General features: G+C 43.0%; 1 protein-coding gene and 1 long non-coding RNA gene across 10 annotated transcripts in view; one reads left to right on the forward strand and one right to left on the reverse strand.

Moving 5' to 3' along the window:
• The window catches only part of LOC119028520, a 42,239-nt gene that overhangs the window by 8,399 nt on the left and 13,475 nt on the right, over positions 1–20,365 (forward strand). The window contains exons 3-4 of one of the 3 annotated variants that reach the window (XR_005077737.1): positions 7,821–7,883; positions 12,840–17,431. The exons of 1 other annotated variant lie outside the window; for it this stretch is intronic. This is a non-coding gene — a long non-coding RNA (uncharacterized LOC119028520). Of the gene's footprint in view, positions 1–7,820; positions 7,884–12,839; positions 17,432–20,365 lie in introns of those variants that run through there. One more of the 3 variants, XR_005077738.1, reaches the window with a different exon arrangement.
• Positions 1,998–20,365, reverse strand: part of pde4ba (phosphodiesterase 4B, cAMP-specific a) — a 175,758-nt gene continuing 157,390 nt past the window's right edge. For 5 of the 7 annotated variants that reach the window (XM_037114578.1, XM_037114579.1, XM_037114581.1 and 2 more), the window contains 8 exons: positions 11,639–11,732; positions 8,097–8,380; positions 7,815–7,979; positions 7,307–7,406; positions 7,026–7,180; positions 6,801–6,923; positions 5,942–6,124; positions 1,998–5,827 (listed from right to left, as the gene is read on the reverse strand). In XM_037114578.1, the coding sequence (XP_036970473.1) occupies positions 5,396–5,827; positions 5,942–6,124; positions 6,801–6,923; positions 7,026–7,180; positions 7,307–7,406; positions 7,815–7,979; positions 8,097–8,380; positions 11,639–11,732 (1,536 nt within the window). In that variant the 3' untranslated portion in view covers positions 1,998–5,395. Of the gene's footprint in view, positions 5,828–5,941; positions 6,125–6,800; positions 6,924–7,025; positions 7,181–7,306; positions 7,407–7,814; positions 7,980–8,096; positions 8,381–11,638; positions 11,733–12,658; positions 12,828–17,441; positions 17,709–20,365 lie in introns of those variants that run through there. The other 2 variants (XM_037114584.1, XM_037114585.1) reach the window with 2 other exon arrangements.

Raw genomic sequence — 20,365 nt, forward strand, 5'->3', positions numbered from 1 at the left:
AAGCCAACTTATTTATGGAGCTATAAAGCAACTTTATGAGCATCCACATCCTTTCCAGTTAATCACAGAGGGGAGTCACTGCAGGATGTTCTGCAAAAGAACAGCAGGAGTCAGGTCGAGTTAAAGTTGAAACCAGACAACAAGTTTCACAATTGATTTTACAGATGTATTTATGTATAGAACTATTAGAACCTTGTGCAAATTCATTTGTTGGAAATTTTTTGTCAGACTAGAGTTGTCATGATAGAACAATATAACATATTTTTTAGATATTTGTATAATATTATTTATGTTATGTATTTTATAACATACATATGGTAATTCGGTGCCTCTTAAATAATTCCTGATAATTCATATATGTTTAAGGCAGACCCAAATCCTTCAGTGATTCTAATGTTGCCACAGTAATCCAAAATCAGTAAGTCCAAATCAGTATCAGAAAGAAGGGGGTGATGTTGAGCAGGTTTTGAGATAACACTGAGCCAAAACATGCAGCGACTGGAAGCACCGAGTTGTTGTCAGAGGTCAGAAATGTGTCTTCTATTTAAAAGAATTAATAAATAGATAAATAAATATGTAAATCAATGCAACCTCTATGATGCTTGTCTTTTCAAAAACTGAGCTGTCACCACTGAAATTACAACACACACGTCATCTACATGTGAGGATCATTAAATGTATAAAGTACGGATGGAGCTTCCCGGTCTGAAAATGAAGTCGATGCAAAATCCTGCTCCACTGAAATATGACTGTCTATAAAAATCAGATCGTAAGCAAACTTATGAGAAAATGATCGTACTTCTCACTTGATTTATTACCTCACTAAATAAACAATACAAGAGTTAATAGTCTCATTCGCTGGTTTCAAGTGTTCTTTAATGCAGCACGATGTCCCTTTTTAGAGCCAAACTGACGATACAGCGGGGTGCGCTTCAGGGCATGGCCACCTTGTGATTGACAAGTCGCTACCACAGCGTGTCCTCTGGTTCTCACTCGCCCCTGTCTCACTGCATTAGAGCTGCGCTGCCTCGATGATGCCGCGAACCCAGTGACATCAAAGAGAATGAAGAGTAACTGACTTACTATCGACTTCACTTTACAGCACTTCACTTGTCCTAATGATGGTTTTTGTTCTCACAGGATGGGCCACGGTCTGGTGACCTTAAGTGGCTTTATCATTTTTTAGTATACACATTGTGGTGGACTTACTGTGGGAACTTAAATTTGACCGTAAAAAAAGAACCATAATTGAGTGTATACAGTCTCAGACTCTCAGACGGTATTCTTGTAAAGTACCCTTTTCAGCTAGCATACCACTAAGTCATGTCTCATTCTTACTGCACACTCTTTCCCATCAGAAAGCTCGCAGTTACATCTATATAGTCCAAAACGTCAATGGAGTATTTGATAAGATCATTTCTGTTGCTGTTTCATATTATTACAAATTGAATATATTTCACTTTTGGGCATTTTGTTTGGCAGCTTCAGCTTTCATTTTAAAAATGACTGATTAAAAAACCTTTAAGTTTATGGTTGAATCTATAATTTTAGTATCTGGTCCTCTTAATTGCATTCTTTGATGTAACTGATGTCAAAACTTTATCTTTATGTTGCAGTCTAAATTCTTGAGCTCGAGATTTGTTATTTTACATACAATATTTTTTTTGCAGCGGTGGTTGTTCTGTCTGTAAATTGTTTTTACAAACAGCTTTCTAGTCAGGTGGGGTGTTATCAGCTGCAGACCTCTAGGGGCCACTAGTAACAGAATTTTGACCTATTGTTGAAACTGTGTTATATACCGGAGGCTCTTTTATGTTCAGCACGGGACCCACGTGCCCAGTAAATACAGTTTTGTATTGGGGACACAGCCTAATGAAACATGACAAACGCATGGAAACCCACCGGCAGCATGATGTGAGCCAATTTATTGTTCACACCCAGCGTTATGAAAACCAGGCCGTGAGGGGGGAAAAAAATGCAAAAAAACAAGGAAGGAATATACTCATGCTTTGCTTTTAATCACTTAATAGAAAAAGTATTTGAGATTTATTTTTGAACACAATATACAATATAATACCATACATTGTGTGAAACATTTAATGACCCACCTGCAACAACTGGTGGACTTTAACATATTATTGACAATAAAAAAAAAAAAAAGAAAAAGAAACCCATCTCTCATGCAGATAGTGCTAAATCTGGCTAACCATTTGGACACAACTAGGACCAAAAAAAGCTTGAACATAGATAAACAATGTTAATACTGACAAATTTGAATTTCAAAACTGCTAACAAGTTTGGTCAGAAAGAGTTCACACATTAGCACAATCAGATACATAAGATCATGTTTTGTTGTTAATTCAGAACGATTCACGTCAGTGCCGGGCGTATTGTAGCATGCTACCAATACCGTCCCCGTGTTATCTACCTTTACATGAAGTGAGTTAAGTGTAAAAGGGAGACAATCACCTTGTGTTTGTCAGTCGAACCTGTATCTGGCCTCATATATCAGCAATCTGCATTCAAATGCTAGGTGGAGAAGCTTCGGTGTGATGCGCCGCTGAGAGAAAGTTTGTGTATTTTGATACTGAGCATCGGCTATGCTTCTGCGTTCCCAAGCTAGCTTGTGTGTATCCTATATTCAAGCCTATGCAGTTTAACATGTCCTCTATGTTGCCTCTGGGTTACCAAATTGTTGCTGTCAGAAAAAAAAAACCTTGTAGCTTCAAAAACTCAGCTGGATCCTTCAGAAAATATCTCAGTAACAAAAATGAGAACTTTCAAAGTCCTCTGTATAATTTGGGCGATTATTTAAGAAAAGTAACGAAGCTGAAATTTTACTGAGAAACGTCACATTTTCAGATATTTGGAAAAATACCAAAGTGTTAAGAATCAAAGTGATGCCAAAGTGAAAACATTTTTGGTTTAATATTCATGCATTATAAGCTCAATATAAAGTTTTTCATTTACTTGTCGGTGACGTTACATTAAAAGACAATTTGAACTTTTCTGTAAAAGTAAAAATGTTAATTTGGAGTTACAAGCTTCTCATCTAACAACAACAATGTGTCTCTTTAGCTGCTGCTCTGCTGGGCACTCAAAACATTGTGCGAATATATACTTAGATATATTTATATATATATTTATAAAAACAATATATAATACATATATAAAAAGACTCTAATCCAGAGTCTTCTACACGTTGGACACCACCACTTCCAGGTAATGCAAGTGCATATAAATTAAAATAGATTTTACACTGAGCCAGTATTTCTTATTTACAAGCTTAAAGTATAGAATAAATACACACTGTTATAAACAGCAAAAAGGACCAACTTGAGCTCCTAGCAACAAACAGTAGAGACAAAGGTGTGGAGTGATGAGGGTAAGGCCTGAAGACAAAGTCACACACACACACATACATACACACATGCATACAAAACCTTCCGTACATACATACTGCACACAAACAATTGCCACTTAAAGCATGCTGTGGTGAAATTTGATGAAGTACCTTTTGAGTTTTGTCAGTAAACCAATATGAAAATGGAGAGATGAGATTATGGATGCATCTAGAACATCCATTAATATTAGTCATGGAAGCCACAGGAGGAGAAATGTGAAGTCTGCAAACCATTTTCAGATCATACTACCCATCAAAAGAGAGGTATTTTTTTGGTTTGTTTTCAACCTCGAGCACCTAATTATTCTTCTTTTCTGTTTCAAAAGGGTACAGTCTGCCATGCTGTATCCAGCAATTCCATCTGTTCCAAATTCTAATAACCCGACTGTCCTGGAAACCTGATACAGTGGAGGGAGGAGGGAAAAAATTCAATTGACGTCAATGAGCAGACGCTGCACTTGAGGGATTTTTGTCGGGAGGAAGAAATAGCTAGCCTGATTGTTTTGGGGTCGTGTCTGTTGAGCCCAGAGGGGTTTGTAAACCATGTGAATAGTGGCGCTGATGAGGGTATGAGAGCGCCTTTCAGACAGGCAGCTGTAAGAGCACCTTTAATCATCTGGTCTGAGCCTGATTGCAGAAGGGCAGGGGGGCGTTACATCAGACGGGTCTGGGGTCAGGACCCATTCCAGCTAAAAGGATTATTAAGACTGCAGCATACCTGTGGGCTAAAAATAGATTCACCGCTGTTGTGCATTTCGTCCTTGGCAGACTTCATTTAGTTTTTTGTTTTTTTTCATAGACCTAAGCAGCTGGTTGTCATGAGCTGTTCATTTGAGGGGTTATTAGGACCTGGACCATCCTCTGTTTCACACCTACACAACAACTATTGGATCAAATGACAAGCATGTAAATCAAATGTTCCAGTTAACTTCACTGTACATTTAGCAGGAATCCCTGGCCATTTCATTGCACATGTAGGGTTCTCGTATCCTCTATGAGCATTTTGCAGTCAAAGTCAAGCTTTGGTGTGAAAACGCAGGAAGTGCCGCAAATGATCTGCAGACTGTTGCAAGGAAAACAAAAGAAAGAGATGGAGTATGAAAATAGATTATGTATTTCAGTGTGGCTGTGACATTCATTGACCAATATCTGATATAAAGAGCAACAAACTAAACATGTAAGATGAAACATGAGTGAACCTGAAAGGTTTGAACTGTACGTGCAAAGAAAAACACTGTGCTCAGATTGAAATATAGAGGTGACAAAATGTGCATAATGGTGTGGCTGTTGATGTTTCCCTATTTCGATGAGTTTGTCCAAGAGTTGTTTGTCGACGTTTGTTTGGATTTCTCTATTGCCCAATACATGGAAGACTGTTCTCTATTCAACATACAAAAAAGATTTTGCTCTTTCAGATAAGAAAAAAAAACAAAAAACAAAGAAAACATTTCACAGACATACTAGAGTGTTCAATAAATAAAAAACTATTATAAAGACAATAGTAAAAAAGGCACACAAAAGTCCTTTGACAAATGGTACAGGAAAAAAGTAAACACTTTCTCTTGCTATACAAATGTGTCTCCATCAGTAGATCTTACTCTATGCTACTTCTAGATCATATCATATCTATAAAAAAAAGTCTTCAGGTACAAAACTTCTCTCAGTAGTGTCAATGTCCATTTAATGCCAGTCCAGAAAAGAAAAGTAACCATTTCCCAAACTGGCCGAAATCCTTCAAGTTCCACCCTCAGTCTCGCCTGTCCATCAAGACTAAAATGTCCGCAGCAATTATTTCCTGAGAACTCTGAAGCCGCTCCACTGAAACTGTCCGTCCGTAACTGGCTTCAAACACCCAAGTGCAAGACGCCCCTGTGCGGGACGAAATAAGCCCTTGCTTCTGTGGGCTTATTAAAAAGCACAGCTGCAAGAGGATCTCTCCTCTTTTTTTTCAAAAAGCCTTCAAATCACCATGTGAGCCTGATGATGGAAGCCCTATGTGTCTGTCGGTGACGCCTCGTGTGTCACAATTTCTATTGCCGTCGTCGGCTCCATCATGCCGCCCTCTTCATGCTCCTGAATGTCCAAATAGTCCAGAGGAGGAGAACGAGAATCTCCTAGACTGTCCTCCTCTTCCTCCAACTCTTCCTCCTCTTCTTCGTCACCATCTTTCTCTATTCCGTCCAAGTCCTCCTCCTCCAAGGTCAGCTCAAACTGAAACTTTTCCCCGCCTCCCTGCCCCCCAGTGCCACCGCTGTGTCCGTGCGTGCCCTGGTCGTAGAAGGGCGGGGAGGGGCTCTGGGGGATCATGCTCTGGTACCAGTTCCTGTTGTCTTCCAGCGTGTCCAGAATGTCCTGGGCGTCGGGGTGAACCAGATCAGCCCAGGTCTCCCACAGAGGGTGCACGATGTAGTCGATGAAACCCACCTGGGAAAAAAATGAAGACAAAATTAGTACCAAGACTTGAGATTCTTTGCATGCTGACGCACATTTGGGAATTTGTTTGTGCATCACACAGTTTCCATGCCCTTGACTGCGTACCTGGCTCTTCTCCACTGAGGCCGTGTGTTTATCACACATAGGGCTGATCTCCATTCCCCTCTCCCTCTCTCTGTCTCCCTGGTGGAAGAACTCCTCCATTATCCGATCAGTCCACTGACGATACAGCTCCAGGGACTTGGTGGGGTTACTCAGGTCAGCACAATGCACCATGTTACGAAGCACCTATAAAAAAATGCAGAAATGCCGTTTACTAAATGCCTGTATCCTCTGTAATGTTCCATCATTTAAATTTTTGTCATTGCCACCCAAAACCTTTATATTCATCAGCATTTATTTTGAATTTTAAGTGAAAATTGGATAACAAATGGATAACACAAAATGTACAATCCAATATCCGTAAAACAATACAGGCAGGTGTGGTGTAATACTTTACAACAATTGGATTTAGAAGAAAATTGGATTCTTCTCAAATGGACATATAAGGCTAATTCTACAATGTGCTCTGTTATGAACGGAGGATAAAATCCTACAAAGACCATTAGAGAGAAAGACTGTGGAGCACTTTAAGGTAAAAAGAAGATGGATGAAGTGAGAAACGGAGTGACAGTGTGAGCAGAGGTCAGCTATGTAGGAGGTCGGCTAATGATCACAGGCTGAGGAACCTCCACCAACCCTGGCTATTGATTAGAGCTATTAAAAGCGGTTGAAAGATAGATGGAGGGCTTACAGTAGGTCCAATCAGAAACTCACAGTTTTAAGTTTGAACCTTAAATTGTTTTTTTTAGCTTAAGAACTGTATTTATTTATTTATTTATTTATTTATTCATTCATTCATTCATTCATTCATTCATTCATTCATTCATTCATTCATTCTAAACAAAACAAACCAAGCACCAACCTGTATCCTGTCGGTGTAATTGTCCAGCAGCAGCACTCCAGAGCTCGTCACCTTCTTAGTCTCCACCATGGTCTTCAGATCAGCCAGCAGACTCATGTGTTTCGACATATCGGTGGCCAAAACCTGATTAAAAAAAAAAAACACACAAAAACATCCTCAGTCAGCATTGTGTGGAGAGGTTATGATATAAATCAAGATCACATAATGTCGTTCAGGAGCTCTCACCATGTCGATGACCATCTTGCGCAGGGACTGTCGCTGCTTTTTTGTGAGGTTCTGGAAGATATCACAGTTGTCCTCCTGCAGCAGCTTGAATCCAACAGCTAAGTGATGATTCTCCAGCACAGACTCATCGTTGTACATCAATGCCAGCTCAGAATCTGGGAAGAAAAGGTGATTTTAACATTCTAGTCTTTGTTATGGCTGCCTCTATTTCACTGGGGAAAGCAGCAATTCATGTATTCTTAAAAACACTTGTTCTTAGTCCTGTGTAGAGCAATACTTACTGGTATTGATTAGGAATTGGTTTGATACTCCAGGATGGTCTACATCGTGGATAGCTGCAGCAAAGATGGCTGCTAGGATCTCAAGATCTGTGAAGACAGCCTGTGAAAGAGAGAGAGAGAGTTAATTATTTTTTTAAACTATTTCTGTGGATAAAAATAGCATCAGCACAGCACCATCCACCCATTGACTATTTATATCAGGGCATTGTGTGATAGATAACAGACCCAGGGTTGGTCCATACTAGCCTGCAGTCAACATCTAATGTTTAATCCTAATTTGACCCAAGAAGGGGTCTGTTTCTGTAAGTAAGCTGCCTTGCCTGCCTTTCTGTTAGACGTCACTGTGAGAGAACACTGACCTAGCTTTGACAGATAACAGTTAGCCAAGGGGCGGGGGGTCTTAACCTTCGGAGTTAAGAGATGTGACAAAAACAATAATTTAACAAGATCCTGAGCTGAGGCACTAAAGGCTTAACTGACAACAATATTTCACTTTGTTTTAACTTACATCCAGGGCCGGAGTGGAGAGGAGGATGTGTGTGGATTGGGCCACGTCAGCAGCATGCAGGCTGTTATGGTAAGCCACATCTGAATGATAGTGATCTTCCAATGTCATCATGTAGGCCACAAACGTATCCATGGGGATCTTGAATGTCTTTAACAAGTCTCGCTCCTGGAAAAACAAAATCATGATTTAATCAGACTAAGTGTTAGTCTAATTAGTTATAAAAGTGATCATCATCAATCAAAATTCTACGGGAAGAATTCTGTTAGCGAAGACGGTTCATACCTGGAAGATGGCGTACATGATGCAGGTGAGGGGCCGGTTGTGGGAGTACTCCGACACGGTGAAGATGTTCAGGCCCCACTTGTTGAGGTCCTCCAGCTCCTTGGACAGCAGCTCCTCCTTATCTGTCTTGACGCCGAATCGCGAGATGCTGCTGCTGGAGAGCGAGGGCCCATGGGAGACCTTCTTTACTCCGCTGATCTGTGTCATCAGCTGCTGCTTCTGCTGCTTCTTCTTCTCCCGCGTCTTGGATGTTGGCGACGGGATCTCCACCTCGTTCTGTTTGTCTGAGGGAGGGGGAGAATAAGAGGTTTCTTGTTTTTAGAAAAAGTGTAATTGTCACGAAGAATAAGTGGTTTAAATTCCTGTTTAATTTCATGAAACACAAGTCTGAGTTTTAATCTCTAAAAAAAAAAGACTCCAGGTGTACCACAGAAACACCTGCAGCTGGTGAGTTCCTGAGGGATTTATTGATTCATTCATTCATTCATTCATCAACCCTCCCTCCATTCATTTGTTCATTCATGCTCCCGGTCCTCCACCTGCAGTCTCTCTCTGAGCTCCCACTGTTCATTCGTCTCCGTCCCTCTCCCTCCCTCACAACATTTTTCCCTCAGCAGGTGGCTCACGTCTCATCTCCTGCTCTTTTAACTCTCATAGGTCAGCCCATTGACAGACCGAGCGCTGGGGCTTTCACACAGTTAAGGCAGCTCCACGAGGTCGGTCATTCAATAAGCTGCCGCATCTTTCGCAGTGTTATCAAATTACTTAGTACAGAGTGGGATTTTAATGTTTGCTTTATTTTCTTCAGTCAGTCTATTCAACTACGTTCGGTGTTGCCACAAATGGAGCAAATAAGCAGTCCAACAATAGCAACCGCACGGCTTTCATGTAATATTCCTTTGAAAAGATAACTAGAGATAAAATGCCAGTTTTTGCACTTTATCCAGAAATCAACAGTGTTGCAATGCAATCCTGCAGGGGCCGGCTATCGGCATGTATGTGAGCTGTGCACTCATCTATCAAGCCTCGACTCAGCTCTTTGCTGGCCTATCAGCCTTCCCCTGTGGAGGGTTATTCAATTACCAGCTGTAATTCAAATAATCACTTTCACTCTCATGCTCTCTCTCTCTCTCTGTCTGTCTCTGGCTCTCTCTCCAGTCCTCCAGTGGTAATAGAGAATGGGCAATTAAGCACTCTCAGACATGTGCTGCGTGGGAAACAAGAGGAAGAGCAATATATTGCCCTCTAATTTATTAGAGGCCGCCATTACCACCACTGCTGTGTGTGGCTTGTACGTATATCTGTGTGTGTTAGGGATCAGATTGTTCGTGGCGTCATTCTTATCTGTTTCTATATAAGTAAGTGGCAATACACAGTAAACGACATGCTGTGATTTGATAAACTGCTCAGGAGGGCTTTTAGCACAGTTATCATGATCATGGTTTCCATATTCCAGCAGATTTGTGTCGCAGTGTGGCCTGCAGTGTGTCAGCCAGTCACATGGATAGCTCCTCTTATTTGTATTTTCTCTGTTTTCACTTTTCTCTCCTCCGCATTTCATTTTTTAAAATCTATTTATTTTTCTCTTTTTAGACACTGAATACCCCTCCAAAAAAATGTAATCACTGAAAGTGAAAATCCGCCGTGTATCTTTCTCTGTTCTTTTTCACTTCTCCCTCCCGCTTCTCTGTCCTCTCCCACGTTTCTTTCGATTTTCTCGGATTCTTTTTCATCCTCCTCCACATTCTCTCCAATGAGAGACGCAGATGCTCTGGGGAAGGTGGGGGCTGCTTTTTGTTTGGGGACTTTTTCCCCCCTCAGTATAAAAAAACCAGGTGTGTTCTGCTGCTGGCCGATCAAAGGGAATTATGACAGAATTATGCCACGAGGACAGCTGTGGCGGGGGAAGGCACACGTGAATGGCCAGCATGCTGTCGGCCAACAGTCCTTAGTGGAGAGTCGGAAAAACCTGGTCTCAAATCGCCATTCATGAGAAACTCTGGGATCCTTTTTTTTATACACAAAATTATCCAGGCCCTTATTATGAGTCGACAGCCGACTCACTGCCTCATCATCAGATGAAATACTTACAAACCAGATATTAGAATTTTTAGATTTGAGTTTCATCTAAGAATGACCTCTGCAGGACCAGACATATGGCAGGAAAATGTAATTAATCTGAGCCTCAGTGGATGCTTTTATAAAAAAGAGAATAATATAAAGCTGGAATAAGTGCATTACTGATTAGATACTAATCTAAATGGATGGAAGGATTAAACAGTCCTACTGGTCAGCTGAGGCCAACCAGGCCAGCTTTGCCGCTTCATTCATTTTACTTCCTTCTCTTCATTAATATTTACCTATGTAATGTTTTTTTAAATTGTCTCCCCTACTGCTAGCGGGGGGGTTATCCCGGGTTCTTTATCGTAGCGATAGTCATCTCTGTATGGATTCTCGGGGCAGCAACAGGGCGGAGGGAGAGGCGGCGGGACAACAAGGTGTCCCTGCTGACGAAGATGCATTAAGACGGTGATGAGTCACCCAATCTGCCGAACTCTCCTTGCCAGCGAAGGGGGTTCCTCTGTACCTCTGTTTTCTCCTTCACTGCAGTCAGAGTCCTCCCTCCCTCCCTCACTTGCTTTTCCTCCGTCTCTCCTCACCCCCCCCCGCACTCTCTATGATCTGCCAACAACTCTACACCGGATCAGGACGCGAATCGATTGGAAGCACAGTGCCTATAAATAATCTTAACTACCTCTACGTGTATTCTGTCCGACTTGTATTTTCCTCTTTGTTTGTCGATGTATATTACCCTCAGCTCAGTCAGTCACTTACATGTATGTATCTGTGATCTACCTATCGTCAGACTTATGTGGAAATCTCACATTAACCAAAAGCCAACTTTTTAATCCATTTTGAAAAATGTCTTGCTCGTGCTGATTGAGGCTATATTTTCCCTACAGTGAGCTGACAGTGCATTTTGATGAGGGCCCAAAAACACTTTGTACATGTTGATGACAAAGAAACAACAGAAGCAACGGTTGCCATCCATTCACAGATTTTGAATGTGCAGCCCACGCTGATAGCATCCACTTCCAGTCCATTTGCTCCGATTCTGGCCAACAAGCTCCCATGTCAGTCAGTTGGCAAGTTTATCGGTAGCCAGCCACCCTCGCATAAATCTTTCTTTTACAATACTTTGAGAAATATACAGATTTTACTTTAGTTTTAATGGCCATTTTGAGCCCAATTCCATAAACACCCAGACAGAGCTTAATGGCGCAGTGTTTTATGGTACGCCCCCGCAGAAAAGCCTGCAACAGCAACTTGCACGGCTCAACATCTTCTAAGAGACTGAAGCTCCAATAAACAATGCAGCAAAACAGAGACATGGGGACCTGTGTGAGCCACGAAATATATGTGGATATTCATATGTATGTAGTTCACACAATCGTAGTCTGTCGAAATTTAAGGTGGTTTTTATAGACCAAAACATTTTGTTAGTGTGACTCAAGTGCATGTTCGCAAGATGTTTCATTTACCTAGGAAGGTGTTGGAGATGAATTCGGAAACCTGATTCCCAGACCGACTCATCTCAGATAGGTGCGTCAACTCCCGATTCAACATTCTCTTGAACTGCAAAGAGGGGAAGAGGAAGAGGAGGGGGGAGAGACAGAGAGAGAGAGAGAAAAAATGTCGTCAGTTTCCATTGGGGGGAAAACCTGGGAGAAACTGAGGTCCAAGATTCCATGGAAAATACAGCAGTACTGACTTTTATTTCACCAGCTCAAGAATATTATTCAATTACAGTGTAAAACCATGAGTGGGGTGGGGGGGTGGGGGACACATCGTACTTTCCCCTCCATTTTCTCTGCAATTAATTAGGGTGCGGATCATTATTTGTGTTACCAGTGGGGAGGCCATCTCCTTTTAATGGCCCTCAGTTCACCCCCTGCAACCAATTTACAGTTTTATCACACTGAATCACGTTTTTTGTTGGGGCCTATTGAGCTGTTTTTACTTGCGTCACTGTGCAAGAATTTTCAATGATGTCAAGAGGAAAATCTGCACACTGCTCCGAACATTCCCCTCCATTCCAACATTTCGGTGATTTTTCATGTGCTTTTAATACAATCAACAGTTTTGAATAGATAAAGCATTTGACGGAGACGGATACATCTGACAGTACACGGAGACCCAGGCACTGCAGTAGCAGCTGTTTATGACAGACTGATGCATGCGCGTGCACACACACACACAGACACACACACTCACACACACATGAAATATACAAACAGACACACAGCTCTGCAGAGGGCTCAAGATGGAGTCTGAGCCACAAAACACCATTCTGTCAGACCCCCCCCCCCCGCTCCCCATGATGGAAATGTCTTTTTCGTGCAATTAGGCTAGCACAGTGTCTTTAAAATCTCCACGAAAACAATACATGTTATCAGAATGCTTAATTTCTTTAGAATCAGCCCTTACTGCGACAGCAGACACAGATGTAGAATTAAATGAGTGCGTTATCCTGACAAGCTACATAGATAAGTGCCACACACCTTAATGTAACCCCAAGAAACCGACAGCAGGTAATTGGCTTCAGGCATTTTGGACCCCGTTTTCTCGTTCCTACACAAAGCCAGAACTGTAATCCAATAAAAGAGTAGAGGCAGAAGAACAGGATTCTTTCGGCGCCAAAAAGGATGATAAAGAAAAAAAATCCTCTCTTCTCTCCTCTAGTGTGTCTAGTCCCAGCAGCTAAGAGAGCAGCTTGATGATGGCTCACTCTCCCTCTCAGCACCAGAAAAGGGCCAGCTCTTAGTCTCCATGCTCCAGGATGGATGGATGGATGGCGGACTGAGGATAAAATAGGCGTTGTAGCCGGGCTATATGAGGAGGAGAATCCAGCAGGCTCGATGGATCGACAGGAGCGGCAGCAGCTGGAGCCGTGTGCTGGGGACTCTCAGCGCACTGATGAATAATGGAGAAGAAGCGAGGAGGGGGGAAAAACGGCGATGGAGACAGGAGGAGGAGGAGAAGGAGGAGGAGGAGGAGGAGGGAGTGAGGCGGTGATGTTCATCTGACTAGAGGGGGGGTTCCTCCACTGGATTTGTCTTGCTTCGCTACTCTCATTGCTGTGGCGCTCTCGCTGCCCCTCCTACCCTGCCTTTTTCTCGCTCTCTCTCCATGTTTCTCTCTTTTTCGTTCCCTCCCTCCCTCCCTCCCGCTTCTGTCTCTTTTTTTTCCCCTGCTGTAGTCTGCCAGCCCCAGCAACACGCTCTATTCAGAACACATGATTTGACAAAGTGGGGAGAAGGGGGGAGCCCTAATTACAGCTTGGCATTGGTGTATACATGAGGTTCAGAAGGGATGCTTGAGTGATTGACGTATAATATCCAGACTCCCCATCTCTCATCTCCTTCCCAGCCCTCCAACCTCTGCAGATATAATCCATCCTCTTTAATTCCCGGCCCCTGTAATTCCCTCTTTTGTTTTTATGAAGTCAGCCATTGTGAAGGAATGTCATCGAGCCGTGCAGCTATGCCTCCCCTCTACAGTAAAACAATGAGAGCTGAGGAAGGGGATGGGGCACATTCTGAGGAGTGTGAATGCACAGCGACTGTATTTTTATCGCCATTATCTCTATTATCATCCGTTCTCCTGACATCCCCGAGTGTGGTGGCCATTGTGGAGAACTCACAAGCCCCGTTCATTATCTGCATCCCAATTCCTAATATTAGATGCTGTCGAGGGTGTCTGTGGAGGGCTATTTTTAACAAGACAACATGAGAGTGGGGAAGACGGTCAGTGAGGGTGGAAAGAGAGAAATAAAAAAAAAAAAAGGAGAGATGGGAGATAATTGCATCCTTCGCCAATTTAGGTGACAACAGCCTCTCTCTCTCTCTCTCTCTCTCTCTCTTGCTCGCTCGCTCGCTCTCTGCCTGTGAGTAAGTGTGTATGCCAATTACCAGAACACCCCAGCGCCATGGCAACAGCATCAGGCGGCCGAGTGTGAGGCTGTTGTGAGAGGAGGAGAGAGGAGAGGAGAGGCTTCCCCCTTTCCTTCCCAGGCAGACATGTGGTGTAGCTGCTGAGCTGTCACGAGGACACACCACACACGTCTCGGCCCCGTCTCTCCCTCACTCGCCACCACTTACATGTCAATTTCTCTCCCGGCTGCCACTTGCCAACACAGTCATCAATCTCTCTGTCTGCCTGCCTCGCTGCCAGAATCAATGGACTGTCCTTGGAGCAGGTGTCGATACGGCTGCCGCGCACAAGGCTGGGGCCACCTGCCTGGAATACACGGTTACATCAGCAAATCCGGCCAATCTCCGAGGCGCGTTTTGTGCCTCTGTCAATTTAGTCACGATTTGTGTTCGTGAAAAACCACGCGAGGAAAGGCTGCGGTACCTTCGCTAATGAGAAAATACCCATGGCCCTCGCCACTTCAGAGCCAATCCATGGGAAACCGTAGACAGAAGTTCCCAGAGAACCCTCTCGGCCCGATGTTTGTGTTGGTGTGTATGAGTTTGGAAAGATGAGGGGGAGATCAAAAGCTTCCCCGAGAGGATTCCGGATTATCCTCCCACTGAGGGAAAGAACCAGAAGCCGGGAGGGAGGACGCAAGAAAAGAGCGGAAAAAAAATAATAAAATACATTTTAAAAAAAAGAAAGCGAGGAGGCAGCTCTTTATATAATAGCTCACTGCATAATATATAAAGAAACCAGAAATAACAGCGGGGGATGTCTCTCTGCAATGTGTTGAAGAGCTATGCTTCCCCACAGGCTGAAAGAAATGCCTCTGTACACTCACACAGCAGCAGCAGCCTAAAGATGCTGTTATCTACAGTCAGGCACAGTGGATGCTGACATGTCTCACACATGTTTAACACACCGGTTGCCTGTGTGTTTCAGAGCGAGTGTGTTATGGCGAGTGCACGTTTTATTCTTATTGTTCGTCCGGGGGGGAAGAGGGGAAGCCTCGTTGCCTCCCACTGACACCGTGACACTGGAGGGAGATTAGCGTCTCAGAGCCCCCGTGGGTGTCTCTTTCTCACATACCCACATGCACATCCTTATTCCATTCTTTCTCCCATTCACTTCCTCCCAGCCTCGAGCGTCATTTCTGTTCTCCCGGTCTGTGTCAGAGAATGGGACCGGTTTCACCCTCATGTGGTAGATTATTGTTTGCTTTAAATCATCAGCTATCTTCATCTGAGCTGGTTCAGATTGAAGTGGTGCCTCTGGGCCACTAGTGGGTGCACTATGCTCAGTCTGCTGTTCCACAGCCTGCTCAGTGTTGAGACAGCGCTGACCCCTTAAACCCTACAGGGACAGACACTTGACTTATATTAACCTGTCCTCTTTTCCTATTAGATTTAAAAACATGCAAACAAATAGCTAGGTTAGCGATTATTTCACGAATCTAAAAGAACACTGGTGACCATGTGTATGTTTTGAAGAGCAAACCACCGCACGACAAGATTACACTTTTTGACCTGAACATTTTTTTCTTTTAACGACTCTTAATGGATCACCATTACCCCACATCCTTTAAAGTCAGTTTGTTTATTCAGTGATGAAAACAAAGAGAGTTTGTTCACCTAGTTTGTATAGGCGTAAAACATCCGTCAATGAAGATCTTTGTCTTCTGATTAATTGTCTTCCCCCAAATTTCTAGTTACACCTTTAAAAGCCGATTAAAACGAATCAGAATCACTATGATTCTGTTTCCTTCTTTCGTCAGTTTATCAGTGGAATCTCACATTTACCTTATGCCTTAGATAAGACAAGAGGCTTTGATTTAACGTTGTCAGGTTTAATGTTTAGTAAAACACCAAGCAAAGAAATAAAACCTTCAAAACCTGGAATCCGATACAATGCTCCTCCGAGGGAGGCGCTTACTTAACGATCAGCAGAGACTAAGCGGCAAACCTGCAGTGGTTGTGGTTTATCTCTCCCTCGCTTGGGCAAAAATATGACGCAGGTAGTATCATCAGCGTTATGGCAAAGACTCGCAGTGACATAACTCTGTGAAGATCAGGGAACCTACCTACGTATGAAACTGTGCGTACCTCGGCTGAGGCTGCAAACACCTCAACTAAGAGACGGCCTGACAACCTCTCACTTCCTCTGACTCACTCACTCATGCTGATGTGAGTCTGTGTGAGCATGAGTAAATGCAGTTTGTCTGATGCAGTAAGATGTATTGGAAAAAGAACTACTGAGGATCCCGAAGGACATAAGCTCCGGTTGCCTCAAAAGCAGAAAACACCGACATGTTAAATACAACACAGGCATCACTACACCGAGAAATACAACAGTCAAATGACTGCTCGACTCATACAGAAATGAACATCATCACGTCAAACAGAAGTGGCATGTATTATTGTAAATTCCCAGAGAGATTTCTTTCACTGTCTGCATCCTGTTTGCCACGACCTCTCTCTTTCTCGCCACATGACCTGAGTATTCAGAAAAAGGAAAGAACAAAAAACTCCAGGCCTTGGTACTAATACAGAACTTACCACCTGCCTGGGCCTCAGGTGACTCAGAAACCAGTCATTTTGCTTATCAACTCAACCCCTTCCTTTAATTCTGTTTCGATCAGAAAAACAAACACGTACTTATTTCGGTGCGTTTCGCTGGACTTTGCTCTACGTCAGTTAATAACTTGGAAAGAAATCAGTTTAACTCTGTTTCCAAGGACAGCAAAACTGCATCTGCAATTTTATAGTGTAAAAAACAAAATTCTTACAGAACTGAAAAGTCAAGAGATGGAAATGCCGTATCTGATCAACGCTGTATTTGACTATAATGTTTTAGTGAGAGACCAAAGAGAGCCCTCTCAGTGTGTTACAGTAAAGCCACGACTGGTCTGCCTGACTGGTTTCTCAACGCATTTCAAATTCAGCATTGTAAGAAATGATGCACGGCAGGATGCATGCGACACAGCCTGTTGCAGGAACCTCTGAAAACGTGCATATAGGTATAAATAGGAAAATGAATAAGTTAAGAAAAGAACACGGCTTTCAAATCTACAGCTCCTAATCACACGCCTTCAAAAAGAAGAAAAGGCGCTTAAGTACGTAAGTCAGCATCCACAGCAGTTAAAACAAATTAATGCCGACCACAAAGCACAAAAAGGATCACCTGAAACTCTGTTGCAGCGTGTGGACTCACCATGTTGAGCAAGCGACAAACATTTAAGACTCAAGAACTACACACAAAGTCTACACAAAGTCTTACAGTCCATCAAGATGCCACCAAAAGTTGGACTGGTTACCAACTGATTTAAAATTACACCCCAAAAACCCGCAAAAATCCAAGAAAACTCACCTTTCTCCAACCATTCAGCTTCCCTAATTTCCTCTCTTTCTTGTCAAAGCAGCAGGCTCCCATGTTGCTGTGTGTGGAGCGCAGAGCAGAGTGGGGCTGCCGTCCGTTAAAGTGTCTGTCTCAGTCTGACTACAGTGAATAAAGGACCGAGCTTTGGCTCTCTCACGCCGGGAAACGCCACAGCTCTAGTGACTCACTTTGAGCTGCGAGGTCTGACTAGGCTTTACCTCACACCCTGTGTATGTGGAGCAATGACTGAGTGTGTGTGTGTGCGAGGGACAGACCTCTGCCTCATACACACTCCCTCATGGGGGTAGTCCCGCCTCTAGTTTCTTGCTGTTCACTACTCCTGCAGCTGGCAATAACAGGCAGCTCTAAGTTTTACACTGTCAATATCGCGCTGATCATTCCGATGACTAGAACGCTTCCTGTTTAGATGAACGCATTCGATTTCCTTGAACGAAAGGCGAGCTTGTGTTTTTATTCCCTCTGGCAAAATTTGCGCGGTTGGAAGATCGTTTGATGTCTGTAGTTTACTGTATATCCCGAAACGCCCAAAGTCAGAGGAAAACTCTTAACTTTCAAGAGTGTGAGTTTACAAGAAACGGTTACACCACTGCTCTGTGGTAGAATAGTGTTGTCGGAACATAAATCACAGAGCTGCTTCTTGGTGAGTGGATGTGCACGGCTCTCCAGAATCTAGCTGTTGATCTGACCTCCTCGCTACTACCAAGTGTGGGAGTGCAAACCAAATTTCCCTCAAGGATTCCGTAGCCTTAAAATAATCCCTCACAGCGGTCCCTGCACAGAGCACAACACAATTACGCACAATCATGCAAGGATCATGTTGACCCGTAGAGGCCGGTCAAAGCCCAGCAGCAACAGTGCTAAATCGTATGATTGATTTGATCCGCTGATCATGTCCTTGATTGATCTCTTTGGCTACAAAATGTCAAACTCACAGTTTCTCAGACCCCAAGAGAGTGTTATTTGCACCGATTACTTGATTACTATAACAACATTTGGCAACTATTCTGGTTATCAATACATAAATACAACAAATGTATAATATTTTGGGTTTTTGCAAACTGTTGGTTGGACATAAAAAATACATTTGCTGATGTCACCATGTGTTTTAAGTTATTGTGAAGGACATTTTTAACAGATTTTGGTTGTTCTATAGGTCAAAGAATCAACTGACAAAAGAACCTGCAGATTAATGGGTCCCGCATATACAGTATCTGTGGTTGCAGCCCTAAATGTCTCCCTGACAAGAGAACAGCAGCTGATTCATCAACTAATCGTTCCACTTTTGATTAACCTGAAGATTATTTTTTCAAGTGGATAAATCGATTGTCAAGTGTATAAAATGAAAATAGTGAAACACGTCAACTGGTCTGTTACAGTCCAACACTCAAAGATATGAGGCAGAAAATCTTCACTTTTGAGAAACTGGTAGCAGTGAATACTTGCACTTGATACGTGGCTTCAACAATCAATAGTCACCAAAATATTTCAGCCCAATAACAGAAGCTCTTCCGTCTTGACACAGAAGAACATCCCAACTCCCAACAGGCCCTGACCCGCCTACGTCAGCCATACATAACAGGCGGGACAGTCACGTACAGTGAGCCCTCAGCAGCAGCAGCAGCCCCCTGCACTTCACCTTGGAGGTACAACAGCCGCGTCTCGCGTTTCACCCCCCTCACGCTCATGTTTCATACTCTGCTGCAGCTTGAATAACAGTTTTTCCATCCTAAATACAACAGACCACATTAGCCGATGGGCTTATGTTCTCGTTTAATAAAACCAGGTCGTGTGTAATGACCCACATGACAAAGATATGGCAGTTGTGTAATGTTTTAGTTTACTGTAAAAACAAGGCTGCAGACACACAGACACGAACGGCTCATGCATGGGAGAAACACGTTCGGCATTAAGTCATAAGGAAGACATTTTGGAGCCTACATTTTTAAAGACACCTCTAAATTTTCATCATTCTTAAGGAGTTAACTCTCTGGGATGTTCTGCAGACTAAGACAAAAACATACAAACTCCTAAAACAGTGGGGTATTGTCTCACGGATAATTAGATATGAGACATGAGTGTTTTTTCTGTCCACGTACATCAGTTTATCAAGTCAGATCACTGTTGTTGTACAGTCTGTTACAGTGTAATTATCTTGGCAGCTGAAGGGGGGAAGTTTAATACAGTGTTTTCAGGGAAAAACCAGCATACCAGCATCTGTCCTGTCTTTATACCATAGTTGAGATTTTTGGGAATTTCTCAAGTCAGAGAGGCTGTTTAAATCAATCATCACCTGCAGAGAAACTTTTGGCTCTATCCTGCCAATGTTTCCGTGATTGCAAAAGTGTTAAAATTACAGTGAGTGGAATGATTCTCATTTGATCGAAGAATGATATGAACCAGCAGCTTTGCCACATTTATAGGGCAGAAAGTGTGTGTTATGTTATATTGTAAATTCCAAGAGTCATTCTGCTGTAGCGAACACACTGTATCCGTCTTGTCTACTCTGCTGCACGATCCATGCCTGTTTGTTTAAAAGGCTCATAATAATGATTCTGCGATTCAATACGTCTCGTGTGTCTTAACTGGAACCAATCCAGCTGACTGTCAGTGCTGGATGTGTGTCCAGATGACGACAGCAATGGGATAAATAAACACGACCATTAACCATGCAAATGGGCATGATGGGATGTCTATTGTCGTCTGGAGAGAGAGCGGGGGATCAGGAAGGAGACAGGAAGAGAGAGTCACTCTGCCCAGGGGTCTGCATGATCCCTGGTACACACACACACACACACACACGCACACACACACACACACACACACACACACACACACACACACACACACACACAAAATGTTCTCTCTCTTCCTCTCTAGTTTATTGTGTTTGACCC

Source organism: Acanthopagrus latus, chromosome 11 (genome assembly GCF_904848185.1).
Source record: "Acanthopagrus latus isolate v.2019 chromosome 11, fAcaLat1.1, whole genome shotgun sequence".
Classification (NCBI taxonomy): domain Eukaryota; kingdom Metazoa; phylum Chordata; class Actinopteri; order Spariformes; family Sparidae; genus Acanthopagrus; species Acanthopagrus latus.